This window comes from Poecile atricapillus, chromosome 11, assembly GCF_030490865.1.
Source record: "Poecile atricapillus isolate bPoeAtr1 chromosome 11, bPoeAtr1.hap1, whole genome shotgun sequence".
NCBI lineage: Eukaryota > Metazoa > Chordata > Aves > Passeriformes > Paridae > Poecile > Poecile atricapillus.
Genome location: NC_081259.1, coordinates 10,063,816 through 10,080,454, shown reverse-complemented (window position 1 = coordinate 10,080,454; position 16,639 = coordinate 10,063,816). Strand labels below are relative to the sequence as shown.

The following is a 16,639-nucleotide window of genomic DNA, read 5'->3' as shown; positions in this document are numbered from 1 at the left end:
GGGCCAGGAGCCGGGCAGCGCCGGGGGAGCTGTGCCGGGAGCGGGGAGCCGGGCCAGGAGCCGGGCAGCGCCGGGGGAGCCGTGAGGGGAGCGGGGAGCCGGGCCAGGAGCCGGGCAGCGCCAGGGGAGCCGTGAGGGGAGCGGGGAGCAGGGCCAGAGCCGGGAAGCGCCGGGGGAGCCGTGAGGGGAGCGGGGAGCAGGGCCAGAGCCGGGCAGCGCCGGGGGAGCTGTGCCGGCCCCGCCCGGGCCCCCGGCAGCCGCGGGCGGGGCGGGCCGGGCCGGGCCGGGCGCGCATAAAGCAGAGCGGCGCGGAGGGGCCCCGGCGTGTCCGGCCGGCCGAGATGCTGCGAGTGCGGTGCCTGCGAGGGGGCAGCCGGGGGGCCGAGGCAGCGCATTACATCGGCTCCAGGGTTGGTGCCGCGCTGATCCGGGCCCGGCGCTGGGGCTGAGGATGCTCCGCGGGCGGGTTCCCGTGTGCCCCGCTCGCCCGGGTGCTCCGAGCCGTGACGGGAGGGTGCGGGACGGCCGCGGGCTGAGGTTCACACAGCATCCTCCCGCCCCAGTCTGCCAGTGCCGTGTTCTGATCTCCTTACCCTCCTAAACTGAGTGTATCTTAAAAGGCAGAATTTCCTTTAAGCATCTGCCAGGCTGTGATTAAATTAGAATGGCTGAAACAAGCCGTTTTTCTGTTAATACTCCAAATAACATATATTGCTCTGGGTCTGTAGTGTTAAGGCATTTATGGGCTGAGTTTCTTTTGTCTTTCGTAAGGGAAGCATAATTTTCATTCTTATTTTTATTTTAAGCTTCGAGGAGCCTTTACAGGATGGGTGCAGCGAACTTTCCAGAGCACCCAGGCAGCTGCGGCCTCCCAGAACACCTGTGCTGCTGATGACAAGGCTACGAGCCCTGTGCCCAAGGACTGTCTTGTTTGCTCTTACAATGAATGGGATCCACTGGAAGAGGTCATTGTGGGAAGAGCTGAAAATGCTTGTGTCCCACCTTTTTCCGTGGAGGTTAAGGTAAATACTAGAAACTAGCCTTAAATAGAAAATGTGGAATTTATATCTAATATTTGCTAAAGGTTTACAATGCATGAGGTGTAGTATTTACTCTTGAGGACTCTTTCAAGGTAGTTGCTTACATCTGTGAAACTTTACAGCGTAGCCATGTTGGTGAGGGATGTGGTTTTTACTGGTTAAATATTTAAATGAAGGAAATATGGATGCATTCAGTGCTCTCTTCTACTTTGAGACAAGGGTTTGGTGTACTCAAGTGTTTTTGCTGTGATGTGGGAATGATGTGCTTGGCATAAGAAGGAGGAAGGAAGGAATTGAATAGGGAGTCCTGCATCTCTGATGAATATTAATGAGCTGACACCTTATTGCATATCCTTTTCAGAGCTTGAAATGGGCTATGTAGAGGTAAATACAATACTTGAAAACTTGAAAAATCTTAACATTAATTAGGAAGGTGCCCTTTTTTTAATGAGCACTTCAATGAAAAAAATCCCACAGCTGAGATGAATTCTTCTGAAGCATTTAAGAGTCAGTTGAACCTTACAGCTTTGTATTCCATAATGCTTTTCAGTATATTTTGTGAATAATAATGCATTTTGGGTGAGGAGATATTATTAACACAGATCATTATATCTTGAGTGAGAAGATGGGAGTGTGTACATGTGTTTACTATTGAATTAGGCAAAAATAATTTTGATCTGAAGTTTTTATGTTCTAAATTTATTAACTATCTTTACTAGGTTAAAGGTACATCTTGATAATGTTAATTATTTCCATGACAAACATTTCAAGTAAATAGTAATGATAAGGAACAATACTGTTGTTTCTTAAAGACTATCTTTCCTTACAGAACACTCTTAAAATTTCCTTCTGAAAAGAAAGAGTTTTACATGTCGTCTTTTCTGCGTCCTATCCATGGTCCCCTTTGAACATTCTGAACTGACTTGTATGTCTGTGACCAAAGGTGCCTGAAATATCAACCCTGATTTGCTATGAAACACATGTCCCAGCCATATACCTTTTTCCCAATTATTTGGAAGGCAGGGAATATGAGCAGTGTTACAGTATTAACCTTTATTCTGTTGTAACTTCAAGATTACACCATCCCTTTAGTGCAACACAAGTGTGGTTCCTCAGGTTTGAAAAAAAGCAGTACTAGAGGATGTGGTGGAGAGAGGAGCTGCACCCCTTAGGGATTGATGATATTCACATGCACCATGGCTGGCTTTGAAAATAACCGGCTTCAATCCAGAGGACAATTTCATCTCATTAGCAGAACATGTTTCCATAGGAATGCCAAGCACTTCATGTGATCTGCATGTGACTTCTGACCAGCTGGCTAGTTTGAGGTGATCAAATTACCCAAGACCTCACTTAGAGAAAAAGAACAAATTCCCTCAGGAAGGATGGGAAGAAACTTCAGTACTGGAGGAGCAGGATGGCCATGCTGAGACTCTTTGTCTAAATGTTGAGGCTGAGTTTTCTTTCTGGAAAAATTCTTTCTCTTACCTCTATAGCATGAGGCAAATATCCAGAAATAGCAGAGAACAGAGTCAATAGCCTGGATTATTAAAGGGGATCAGGCATGCCTTCAGGTCAATGGCCTCTTCTGCTTTTGGCTCAGTGGCCATGCAAGCACAAAGGAATATTAATACTCTCATTTTGGTGAGAACTTTGTGTTCTGGGAGGTAGTCAGGACTGCAGTGTCAGGAGACAGCCTCATGTTTGGAAGGGCAGGTCCTTCTGCATCCCCCTGCAGTCCCTCCAACTTGCTGACCTGTTCTGACCCCTCCTGATGTCATTCCAGAAGGGCTCCATATGCACTTACATCTCAGCTAACACTGACATGACAGAGGAACATCAGATATATCAAACTGAAGCAGCATCATTTACTTTGATTATGTGTCTGGTTTTTCTCACCCATAAGAACTGGGACATTATTTTGAATTTGTTTTTAATTTACGGAAGCTATCACAGCATTTCAGCAGAGGATTTAGGTCTGTAAGTGTTTTAATCCAACATGCTTTAATCCAACCTGGCAGGTGAATTTAGTATCTTTTGCCTCTTCTAGACTGCTGCTGCACCTGAAATACGGCCCCTTCTGGCCAACAAGGCATGTTACCTGTACTTGGGATGACTTTAAAATTTCTGATGCCACCATTGTGACATTCTTGAAGTGAGGCTGTAAGAAGGTGACTACAGATGTGTGCACTTTGCAGATGAGCTCAAGGTTGTTTAAATATAAAAACGTATCTGACAGCCTTATTAAATAGCAGAGGCTACAGTGTTTGCTGTGTTTGGTGTTTGCACAAGTGTTCTGTAATAGGGACCAAATGGCCACTTGGCAACACTGGTCACTTAATACTTACTGAAGTGTAATGTAGTTAAAATACTGCAGGAATCAGATAAAACGCACACTCCAACATATTAGGATCAAGAACAGGAAACTTTACATGTTAAGAATTGCGTCTTATGCATCTATTTCACTAAATTGCGTCTTATGCATCTTTGTACAAAGGTGCTTATTCTTTGTCACTTCATGTTCTTTTGTTTTAGGCAAACACATATGAAAAATATTGGGGATTTTACCAGAAGTTTGGAGGCCAGAATTTCCCCAAAGATCATGTAAAAAAAGCTATTGCTGAAATTGAAGAGATGTGCAATATTTTGAAGGGAGAAGGTGTTATTGTCAAGAGGCCTGATCCAATTGACTGGTCTGTGAAGTATAAAACACCTGATTTTGAGTCTACAGGTAAATCTTTTTCCATTATTGAAGGTTTTGTTTGCTTAGCCCTTGTCAGAGATATTTTGGATGTCATCTGGCCTACCTTCCAGCTAGGAGCAGGATTATCACCAGCACTAAGTGAGGGCAGTGACTGTTTTTTGTAACTAAGACTTGGAAGATCTCCAGGGATGGAGATTCTGCCACCTGATTTGCTGACCAGCTTCAGTGCTGGGTGAATTTCCTGATGAAAGCCCTTTGCCTGATGCCCAACCTGAGGTTCCCATACCAGCATCTCTTGCCAAATTCCCTCTCAATGTTGTCACTGCCACCGCCAAGAAGTGCTAATCTGTCATGGCCCTCAAAGTGGCTGTAGAATGTCTCTGCTTTGTCCCCTACTTGCCACATGAAAGTCAAGTGCTCGAAGTCCCTCTGACCCTCTTGGTAACTCTTTTTTAGATCCTGGAGTTGGATCCATCTTAAACTATAGAAAACAAAAGAGTTGGAGGCAACACTTTACCAGGAAGATCCTCACCAGTGTCAAGGAAATTTGAATGTCCCTTTACCTACACACATTCCTCCATGTATGACTTTGGTTATCTGCAGTGAGAGCACATTGGCTCACCAAACTTTGCATCAAGTGTAGTCCTCAGGTTTCTTTCATGTTAAATATGTTATTTTTTTTCTAGTGGAATTCAAATTCATTAAGGAACAGAAAATGTTAAGGAAAAGTCTAATGGGACTATGTTCTGCATAGTTCTGTGTTCCATCAAATTTCCCTTCTGTGGTATTACTTTTTAAAAGGATGGTATATAAAGAAATGCTGTTCACTTGGAAAATCTGCTGCCCATCATCACTTTTGAAGGTCATCTGGGTAATGCATAAGCCTTGGTCTAGTTAATTTTCATTAGCCAAATTATGAAGTGGAGGCTTGATGGTGGATGGCTTTCATCTAGCTGTGAATATGTTAGAGTGAGGCTTTGTAGCAAAAGTTCCACATTTTTTGAATGAAAAACATTACTTTGAAATATTACTGAAGAATGTAAGGACCTCATATTATGTGCTGGCTTCCTCACATTGCTAAGAATTATTTCTGCCATTATTTTGGATAGAAATAATGGTAAGAAGAAAGAGAAAAGTGCCTGAACTAAAAGTGCTGAGAAAGGCACATTTGTCTCATTAATGGCCACTTTCCTTTCAGGTATGTATGCTGCCATGCCAAGAGACATCCTGTTAGTGGTGGGAAATGAAATTATTGAAGCACCTATGGCTTGGCGTGCTCGGTTCTTTGAGTACAGGGCATATAGACGACTAATCAAAGATTATTTCAACAGTGGTGCTAAGTGGACAACTGCCCCCAAACCCACAATGGCAGATGAACTCTATGATCAGGTACTGTTCTAATTTTCCATCAGAATTTCAGTCCTCATTATACAGAATTTTGCTGATAGTTTCAACCTGATATTTAGGATTCACAAAATTGTGAGGGGGGATGGCACAAAGCAACTCTATAGACTTAATTTATTTCTAGTGTATGCAAACGATGCTGCAGCCTTTGCAGCTGAAACTGTGTGTGCAGTTAGAGAACAAGGAACAGGAAGCTGTGTCTATTGAATTCCTCTGCTTTGAATTGTTTTGGTTACTGGCTGTAACTGAGCATTACTAAAGAGGAAGGAATGCTAGAAAAACATCACAGAGATTACTTTCAAGAATAAAGATTCTCTGAGAATGTCCATGTGTCCTGGGTGCATTAGAAAAGTGGGAAAGAATATATATTTTGTCACAGAAAAAAACCCCAACTCATTATCCTTATTTTGCATGGTGATTGGTATTTTTGAATGCTACATAAAATAAATAGTGAAGGATCTAAACTGTATTTATCTTTCAAATATTTTAGTGAATTGTTTCTTAATTTTTTTCCTAGTAATTTTGACTTGGATAATTTTAGCAGTTTCCTGTAAGCCCCCAAAAGCATCAGAGCCTTGGTGACAGCATTTACAATAAATGCAGTAAACTAGTTGTGAAATGACTGCAACTTTCTGGGAACAGTGTCATCAATGGTACAAAGGAGACTTTGTTAAACAAAGTTACCTTAGAGTCACCTTCACTATTAGAAAATGTCTAGATCCTGTAACTACTTACCTGGTATTTTTCATCTGTGCTGGATTTTTACATGTCATGTGTTCTGAATTGCCTTGTTAATTTTAAAATTATTTATAATAATAAAGATCCATCTTCTAGCTTGAAGTTCTGCTCCATTCTAAAATGTGGAAAAGTAAGAGGTCCACATTAGTTAGGAAATAGCTTCCATTCCAGCATTTCTGTCACTGTGTAGTGATTTGTTGGACTGGCATTAAACTCCACTGATAATGAATACTTTTGATCATGAAGTCAGAATATTATCCACACACTGGTTCTGAAGAGCAGTTAATTTCTTGATATAACTCTTGTCTCTTATCTCATGACCTATTCTTGAAAGTGCTTAAAGCCTTTCATTTTTATGACCACATTTATATTCTCTTTTCTATTCTAATAAAAAGTAACCAAAACTACCTCCAAGGCACACACTAGCTGTCAATATTAACATATTTTCCTAATTTCAAATTACACTCTGCTAGCAAATTATTTGAGAACTATTTTTTTTTTTTAAATCTCCAGCCTAAACTTGCTGTTCTCTTTTCTACAACTAGAATTATCCAATCCACTCTGTTGAAGACAGGCATAAACTGGCTGCTCAGGGAAAATTTGTAACTACTGAATTTGAGCCATGCTTTGATGCTGCTGACTTCATTAGAGCTGGAAGAGATATCTTTGTACAAAGGAGCCAGGTAAACAAAGCTTTCTTTCAACAGTTTTGGTACCTCTCTTAATGACCAGTATTTTGTCTTTTAAAATTCCTGAGCAGCATTAAAATGAGTTGGCAAAATAAATTGCTCTTCATAGAATGTTTGATATACAGGATAAGATGGCCTTCCAAGTAAGGGATTACCTAAGGCACAAAATTCTCAGTTACATTGGCTTTAAATATTTAATGAAATAAAACGTTGGACAAACTAAACTTGGATGCAGTTTATGTTCTAGCCTAGTAATGCTTAATTTGTCTTGTTTTTCAGGTTACAAACTACATGGGTATTGAATGGATGAGGAGACACCTTGCACCAGACTATAGAGTGCATATAATATCCTTTAAGGATCCCAACCCTATGCACATTGATGCCACTTTTAATATCATTGGGCCTGGTCTGGTGCTCTCTAACCCAGACCGTCCCTGCCATCAGGTGAGAATGTACAAGGGGTCAGTGTTTTGTGTTTAAAAACCACTCAGCTGGGTTAGTTCCCTGCTGGGTAATTACTATGCCACACATTCTGCCGTGTGTTGCTTCCTAGGTCCATGGTTAAACATGATGAAAGTAATCTAATTTTTAATAATGTACCAAAGCAAGCATCTGGGGTATACTACTCTGAACACTTCCACTGCTTAAATACTTTAATTGTATCCTAAGAGAAATTGAAGGGCTTCTGCTGTTCAGATGAGAAATCTTTTTTATTCCTATTTTGGAGGCCTCTCCTTTGGTATTAATTGAAGCAATGGCAGGAAGCTGGTTTTTACTCGGGCGTTCAGCCTGAATGAGTAGGGAAGAGGAGAGTTGTATAAAACCTGCTACTATACTGAGAATAAGCAAATATTGCTGAGCTGCACAATGCGATCAGGAAGCCTTCCAGAGAGTGAGAGCTCATCTCTTTTACAGTCATGTTACCTGCACTGCAGTGCTTGAGGATTTTTGTGAGGAACCCCATGACTTCAGAAGCTCTGTGACCACATGGAAATCGCTGACACTGAGTCAGAGGGATAGAGCTGGGTGCTGCACAGCTCCTAAAAGCAGCGTTAGTCTCTGAGCGAGTGGTCTAATGCAAATGTTTAATTGAATTACTGCCTCCTTTAGCTCCATTCTGAGAATTTAATTTTTAAGACAATCTTATTTTTTCATCCCCTTTTCCCTTCCACAGTTTTTTATAATGTTACTTGGAAGAGAATGTTCTTCTTGGTCTCCTTGTATTAAACTCATGTTCTGGGACTTCTTTTCAGGGAAAACTGCTGTCTGTGTAGACACAAAATTTAAATGCAGCTTGCTTTCATAAAAACTGGCTTGGCGGTTCTGGATGAGCGGGGGGTGGTGGGGTGTGTGTGAATGGTGCAGTGAAAGGGGGCTTTTCTTAAATGGTGCCGATGAAAGGGAGCTTTTCTGTAAAACCCTGGCAGGCCGGGCTGGGTGTTATGTGCTCGGGGTTGGAGCTCCACCCCGTGGTAACGCTGGGACACTCGCGAATACTCTGCCAGCTACTCAGACAATGAAGATGAAAAGTCAATTCTCCTTCGCCAAATTATCTTCCTGTTAATTTGAACTTATTTGTGTAAATCTTAGAGACACAAATTATTCCTTGTGATGCCCTTACAATGTTCCCTTTGTTAAATGACCTGCCTATTAATTTTCTTTAAAAGTGTGAAGGAAAGGTAATTTTGTGTTATTTCTGATGGGTTTGTTTTTAGAAATATCAGTGTAACTCATACTAATGGCTTTTACAATCATATGGGAAGAAATAACACACACACAAAAAAAGATAATTCAACATGTTTTGGTTGTTACAAATATATTTACTTAACAAGCTCCAAACTGCAAATGCTACCTTTTGTCTTTAACATATCTAGCATATATAAAATATATAGAAATATATGCTATTAGTATGCAAAATCTAAAAAGGCTTTTAAGAAATGCTTGTATGAAAGCTGGGTTTGTAGATGAAGCCTGAATGAGGGCCAGGATAGTGAATTGACGGCAGGGGGTATCATGCATATTGGAATATTCTGGGAAAATCTAGCATAGGTTGGAGGGCATAATGTGATACTCCAAGAACCCTCTTGAGAATATATTTAAATTGCTCTTCCAGATTGAGCTCTTCAAGAAAGCTGGCTGGACTGTGATTCAACCTCCAGTGCCACTCATCCCAGATGGTATAGTCACACTTCCTTTTCTAAGGATTCCAAGAGTACCCCTAAGGGCATTAATATGGAGTAATATTGGTACAGCACAAGGTTTATTCTCCTGTTTTAGATCACCCTCTGTGGATGTCTTCTAAGTGGCTCTCCATGAATGTCCTAATGCTGGATGAGAAGCGTGTGATGGTGGATGCCAATGAGACATCGATTCAGAAGATGTTTGAAAAGCTGGGTATGTCCTAACACACTTCTACATACACTTAAAATTACTGTGCTACCAGCCAGGGTAAATGAAGGTTTCACTTAAATTAGTCAAAGCAGCCAGCACTGGAAAAGCTATTCAAACAGCTGGATTAGCAAGTAAGAATATTTCAGTGATTTTTCTCCTGAATACTGCAATCATAGAAATATGGTCTTCTTTTGCCCCCTACAGCTTGCAGTACATAAAGGTATGAGTAGCAACTAAAGTTATTGCTAGGATGCCTTTGAATGAGCATTTTTAATGTAAACTGTCCCGTCTGAGGTCAACATCTGTCTTGCAGAGGTTGAGTGCACCTATTGTTGAATGATACAGAGTTGGGAATCCATCATTGCCAAAATGCTTTCAGATTTTTCTAGTTGCAAACTCATTGTACTTTAAAATGTCAAATTAAGACCAGTTGACCCAGGTATTTCTGCTCATTTTTGGAGAATCTCAGTCCTGTGAGATGTAACTTCATGATAGTGTGGAATTCCTTCAGAGATGCAGTGACAGGAGAACTATATTTGAACATATTGTTATGCACAGCTGCTCAGTCTTAGGTTGTTTTATTGCATGACCAAAGTTGAAGATTTAAAAATACTTGAAAGTACTTAAAGAATGAGGCTATTAATATTAATCCTGGCTTATCTTTCACCCTTGAACTTCACAGTCTATGTAAGTTCTAAATAAATACTGGTAGTCAGAAAGTTTGTAGGACTGAGATGGGTCTACTGGGAGCAAAACTGTAGCTGACCTAGGGGATAGATTCTATTGAGCTGCTCCTGAGCTCCTGAAAGTGCTGAGAAGCAAAAAGGCAAACTCTGTAACAGAGAAGGTGTCTGATCCTTCTGTTAGGATGTACAAGCTGAGCCACAGCTGACACATCCATCAGAGCTGAAAAGAAGGGGTAGGAAGAGCCTCTTTTCCCTTTCAGAGAAAGAGGGACTCAGAGCTATCTACCTTGAATATTTCTTTTCTTGAGAGGCACTTGCAAGTGCACATTCAATGTCTGAATCATAAATACTCACACATATTTATGAAAATGATCCTGATCATACATTGTAGAAGAATTTCAGCTAATTCTTCACATACTGCAAAACCTGAATATATCTTTTTAGTCCTGGCATGTCATAACACATCAGGCACTGGCTGTGCTTCAGGCACTGTGTATTCCTGTGGGTACCACCAGAATAAACAAGCCAGCTGTGTTCCTAGTTTGTTCTCTGCCTAGAATTTGGGAAAACAAATGTTTAACAAACTAATAGGAAATACCTTCCACATTCACATCTAGCCATATGATCTGATAAAGTATCATCTAATGTTCTGATCAGAGCTCGCCAATTAAGGCTGAGAATCTAACTTTAAAGTGTGCCTTGTATATTTCTTCCAGGCATTTCTACTATTAAAGTGAACATTCGCCACGCCAATTCTCTGGGAGGTGGCTTCCACTGCTGGACATGTGACATCCGCCGCCGCGGCACCCTGCAGTCCTACTTGGACTAGGAATGAGCCCAATAGGCAGCAATGGTTCAGCTTCTAAAATAGGCATAGGAAATGAGCAAATCACTGTCACTCTTGTTAAAATGGCTGCATGAGCTCTAGTGCTTGGTAAGTGGTGTCCTCATAATGGTCTGGGTAATGTTTTATTCTTAAATACCCTTCACTTTCAGTAGGATAATTGAAACTACTTCCATCAGCAATACAGGTTTTCTGGCTGCCTTTTTGAAAGACATCCTTCATCTATGAAGCCTTTTCACATTGGCTTGGAAAGTAAAAGCTTGACAAGATAGCTAAAAGGTCTTGTTAGAATAGCTTGGCCATTAATACTGGATATCTACCTCTGTCTAGTTACCTTATCAAATAGGCAGCTTGAAATGTGAAACTTGAGTAAACTTTTCTTATTCCTTTTAACCACTTCATTGTTCTAATATATTCATGTCTAATGAAGTTGAAGTAGATCCAACTGTATAGATCTCTTAGGGAACCAAGTAATTTTATCATGTTTTTCATGTCTAGCCACACAGATATTTACAGAGAATTTTCAGTTCACTTACTTGCTATGTTCTTCTACATTTTCTTCTGATGCATGTCATGCACCTGAGTACTTTTTTATATTGCTTTTTGTATTGCTGAAATTGGGTATTATTTAACTTTTAAGTGTACAAGTGATAGCTAATATTCTGCTTGTACAGGTATCACTCTGAGTTGTTTACATAACTTAAAAGAGGCACAAAAAAAACCCCCAACAGTAACTCCCCCCCAGCCTTAAGCTTCTGACATTTTACAACCCAGACTTCCTTCAGCTGTAGCAGATACAGAAATACGTATCAAACATGCCTGATGCCATGGAGGAATTTGAGTTTTGATTCCTGAATATGTACTTTTTATGCTAATAAAGTTTTTTGCATTCTCAATTTGTCGCCCTTCTATTAATGTGTAAGTATGAAATGTCTGGATGGAGACAAAATACACAGGGAATTTTTTCCCCTGTAAAATAGGTAACATCTTAATTTCTTGTATAATGCAAAAACACTTTGTAGTTTTTCTGCATTATACATATTCATATACCATGTTTCTACTTCTGTTTTTCACCGAAATATGACTGGTGGGGGAAAGTACCATTAATATTTCTTGCTGCACCGTGGAGCAATCTGCTATTACAATGCAGTGTACCCTGACAGAAAAGATGTCAGGCAGAATTTGCTCACATACAAGCTGTGAGATGTGTTTGAGAGTTGGGGAGGGCTAAATAGGTCCAATATCCACAATCTAGAATGCTTTGACATATGCAAAATGGAAAGAGATGATTAGAAAGCTGCCAGTACTTAACGAGGTTGAGATGGTGTCTATTTTCCCTTTAAAATCAAGGCTTTATAGACAATGGAAATTTGTCTGAGTCTTCCCCTAACCAAGCTTTGTTTTCCACTGTTGGCACGGGAGCTGGGCAGCTGCATTAGAGCAGCACACACAGCAGGTCATCTCTCCCAGTGCTCTGCATGCTGCAGTGCCAAAATGTCTGTGGGTCTGTGCTTGCCATAAGATAGCAGCAGCTATGGTTGAAACCACTAGAAAATGGCCAAATGTTGATTAACAACAGACATGTGCACCCTGGGTGCCTCCAGGATGAAGGAGACTGTATTTTCGTATCACGTTACACATGACACTGTGACACTCTGGCTTTATAAACACTTCAGCCTTTTTCCAAATTTTTTTTTTGTCTTGTATTAAATGATTTTTTTAATTTTTTTTTTAAATCTTAAACTGTGCACACAGTAGCAAGTCTTTCAGCTTGAACACCACCATTATGTTTCTGAAGTTGTGTGGGGTTTTTTCTGCCAGTAATACAAGTTCTTCTTCTTAATCCATGGATCCCTTGACTGGTTTGGGAACAGACTTGTCTCTTAAATCATCTTTCCTTCAATGTGAAAGGCAGAGAAGTTGTTCCATTTGAGCAGGAGCATCCTGTTCAATATCAGCAGTAGTGTCAGAGTACAGACTGTAGACACACAGTAGCAGGAAGGCACTGACCTGAGGAAGTGTTACTACCATCATTTTGGACAGAGCAGAATCTGGTGCTGTGAATATTTTTGGGACTTTCTCAGACCTGACTCTTTCACTGACAATAAAGCAGTTACTTAGCCCATCCATTTCCATGTTAAGTTGCAAGGGAACCACACGTGGGTACTCCACGAGGTACAGTGAGGGCTAAGCAGTAAATGCCTGGGACCTGCTCCAGCCTACAAAAGCAAGACCTATGTAGGAACAATGTGGGATTCTCTCTAAGTCTTCTGCAGCACAAGACCAGGGAGGACAAAGTTTGTATCTTTGCTGGAATAGTTATATTTTCCCACCAGTGCAGGGAGCAGTTTATTCACAGGTATGTTTACGAATGTCCCTTGGGTGGATGTGCTTGTCTGAATTGCCAAATGTAAAACTGCCCTGTCTTACAATCTCTGCAGTGCTATCTATGTTAGTTGGAGATATGATTGTGCAGCTATAGGAGAGAATTTATGAAGTGGAATGCAATGATAAAAAAAGTTCAAAGGTAAATTTTAAAGCTCTAAAAGGCTTTCTTTATAGCAGAATAACTTGAAAAATGCTGATAAATGGGAACATTTTCCCCAGTAACCTGTTCAAGAGGGAGTAATACAGAGATGGCAAAACTTTTAGAGGAATGATGAGGGGAACATGATATATAATAGTGTTATGGTGGGTGCCACCACATAATACTAATACGTATAATCTTCCAAGTTACTTTTATTCTTGCAGAGAGGGAGGTCAGCCTGTGTCACAGTTGGTTTTGGTTAGACAAGAACATGGAAATGGGAGTCTGCAGTGAGAAACAGGCTTAGTTTCTGCTCTGATATTGAATTACAAGCAATTTTATGAAGCCAAATCATATGTGGGCAACAGGATTCTATTGGCCACAGGAAGCAGGCATGATAGTGTTTGACCACCTCTGTTCCAGACTGCAGTTTATATGTAAATAAAGCAAATTGAATGGGGGCTGGACTTGAATTCTCCAGAATTATTTTTCACTGGCTATGCAGGCCTTAAATACTTGCTTCTGTGAAGGTCAGCTTCAGCTTTCAAAACAGTCTAAAGCTGCAGTTAGAGATGTTAAGGAGAGATGATAAATCAGTTGGCCAATTCACTGAGTGGTTTTCAGGGTGGGCTCAATCAGCTCCAGGGCATTAGCTGACCACTCCCTGGGCAGGGGCCTTGGGGAGCTGGGATTTCTTCTCATTTTCCTGCCAAAACTAGGCTGTTTATGATAAGGCATGGGTACTCACAGAGATGCCTGTAATAAAGGCTCTTCATGTCTGCTTTTTAGATTAGATAAGTGTTTGCCCTAATTAGTGGGCAAAAGGGAAAGAATGCTGCTTTGAGCTATGTCTGTCCTAGCAGAAATTGGTTGTTTCTTGCTTCAGTGTTTTCTGGGTATTTCTGCTTACAATACTCTCTTTTGGCTCCACTACTTGCTACCCATATGATTAAAAACCCAAACTGGAAAGCCTGGTGGACAGTTCTGTAAGTGCTCTTAATGCCTAACAAGGGTAAGCTGATGTCTACTTGCCTCCATTTAAAATTACTCTTGGTCTTTAGGTCAGAAATTAAGGCCATTGCAGAATATTTTCTTCTGGCATTATGAAGTGCAGGTGGAAATTTGAGTGTTGGATCCATGTATATTTCTGGTAGTTAAAAATGCTTCTAGAGTTGACTTCCCTGTTCCCGACTGAGGCATTTTTTTCTTGCTAGGGAGCAATCCAGTGTGTTTAGCTGTGCTGAAGCTGTCAGGATACCCGGCAGCCTCCAGCATTTATCACTTCCCAAGAGGGTCTGCTTCTGCTTTCCTTCTGCTAGAGCATTCTCTGAGCTTAATTAAGCAGGCAGGAAATATCTTTATGATTATGAATGATGTCCCAAGTTAGCAGTTCATTCATTAGTTTATAGCAAATTGTCACAAGTTATGACTTAATGAAGTCAAATATATGAATGAGAAACACAACCTTCCAAATAGTTTTTTCTGCTATGTTGTTTTCATAAGATTGGGAGTGTGATGTATTGTGAAGCCCCACAAAGAATGAACTACCACAATCCAAGGCATGCTCTGTAACAGTTTATACCCTCTCTGCTCACTCTGTGTCTCAAAAGACAAGAATGAGGGGGAAGCTCTTTGTCCGAGACCCAGAGAGGGAAACGTGAGAGTGATTCCAGCTGGCAGAGACTGAGCTACTCCCTCAGATATGTTAATCTGTTATCTACAAGGGTGATCATTAAAGGACCTGATAGATTTAACTATACTTTTGCAGGTAGAAAAGCAAGTGTAGAAATACTGGTTTGTGTTTTTGTGTTGGTATCTCACTGGTGTTTCCCAACATGTAATTTGCCTGCTCTACTGCAACAGAGGATTTTTTGTTTTTAACATTCCAGTACTTATCTTTAGGGAGTTTTGGATGTTTACCTCATTTGTTTGGGGTATTGGACACTGCAGTGACAAACCCAGTGTGAATAAAATTGTGGCCTTTTCCCAGGTGAGGCACTTGAAGAAAGGCCTATTCTGAAAATTGCATGTAATGGGATGAAGGGCGGGTTGTTAACAGGTTTGGATGGGTGTGTCTTTGTGGAGCACTAAGGCAACCTAATTCCTCCTGGGCTTTCCCTACAGCTGCAGGGAATGAGGTGGAGAAAGGATGGTGGTCACTGTGGCTTGGTTGCCTTGCAGCTGCTCCCTGACTTTATGAGAGCATTAACTGTTTGTAAAGTCATGCTTAACCTTCTTCTTCTAGGACAGACATAGCTCAAATAACTGACTGGAAAAAAAACATTCTTTCTCTTCTGCCCACTAAGTCAGGCAAACACACCCCTCTCTTCCTGCAGTTTGTCTCACACGGGCCCTCAGCATTCCCAACCATGAACTCCACATACAAACAGGAGGTTATTCCTGCCTCAGACTTTACCTTCTTTCCACATCCTCTCTGGCTTGGTGCTGGCACTTCAAGAATTGTTTCTTATCTAAAAAGATAAGTTGCATTGTTCTCCTGAGCAGCCTGCCCATGGAAAGTGGTGAATAAATCCCTTATTTTGCCTTCCTTGCCTGCACAACTTTTGCTTTACTCATTGAACTGTTTATTTCAACCCATGAGCTTTCTCACTTTTACCTTTCCAGTTCCCCATCCCACCAGGGAAAGTGAGCAAGAGGCTCCATGGGGCTTCATTGCTGCCTGGGGGTAAAACACAGCAGTCTCACAGTTGTTAATTTTGGGCTCTGTCTCTACATTACTTGGAGTCTATGGGAGCAGCCTCATTCCTTTTCCACTGAACAACCAAAAAATAATCTCCACCTTTGCACTGGTCTTTATTTCCATAATTTGGGAGTTACTGGGTTCTAGGTGCTGTTAATACAGCTCACTGCAAGCTCTCTCTTAAAATATTTGTTAGTAATGGTGGATTTGTCTCCACAGCCGCCTATGTCTCATTTTGTCCATAAGATGATGCTGATGTTGTGAACCTATTGTGAGCTGTGTCTAGGACAAGGGAAGTTTAATCCCAACACCAAAGTGCTGTCAAAGCCCAGTGACAGAAACACTAGAGGGTGCTGCTGTGACACCAATAGTTTTCCTCCAGCCTATCCTAGGTTAATGCTTTTGGAACCATTTTTCGTGTACTTATCTTGTTTCTGATGAGGTTTTGATCAAAGTCCTTGGAAACACCTCAATATTTTTCCCAGCTGTAGATTTAATTTGTTTGATAATACATAAACTGCTATTTCTCAGCATCAAAAAGTACATATCCATACACATGAGAACAATGGCTGAGTGTAGGGACACAGATGTTTCCTTAAAGGGTGGCTGCATTGTTTAGGCTTACATATGTTGTCAGAAATCAAATCAGGGCCACATGAGGATGATTGTTGCCTTTTTAAACCTGCCTCACATGGGCTGAGCATCACATGTTTTGATATAGCCATTAACTTTAAAATTACGGTCCAAAAGCCACATATTCATAGAGTTGTTGCCTGTTCTTTTAGATACCTTCTTGGGGTTCAGTTATGCCTCATTCTTTACAAGAAATTAAGACCAAATACTGGTATTTTATTGAGACCCAATGCAGGTGAGATTTCTGTGGATGATGTGGTCTATCTTGCCAGTTCCTGTTCC

General features: G+C 41.0%; 1 protein-coding gene across 1 annotated transcript; it reads left to right on the top strand.

Annotated features, from left to right (window-relative positions):
- Positions 1-256: 256 nt before the first annotated feature.
- On the top strand, positions 257-11,392 carry GATM (glycine amidinotransferase). The gene is made up of 9 exons (XM_058846749.1): positions 257-410; positions 807-1,022; positions 3,576-3,771; positions 4,943-5,133; positions 6,432-6,569; positions 6,855-7,019; positions 8,689-8,752; positions 8,853-8,969; positions 10,369-11,392. Exons 1-9 carry the CDS (start codon positions 342-344, stop codon positions 10,479-10,481), a joined length of 1,269 nt encoding a protein of 422 aa, XP_058702732.1. The 5' UTR covers positions 257-341; the 3' UTR covers positions 10,482-11,392.
- The last annotated feature ends 5,247 nt before the right edge of the window (positions 11,393-16,639 follow it).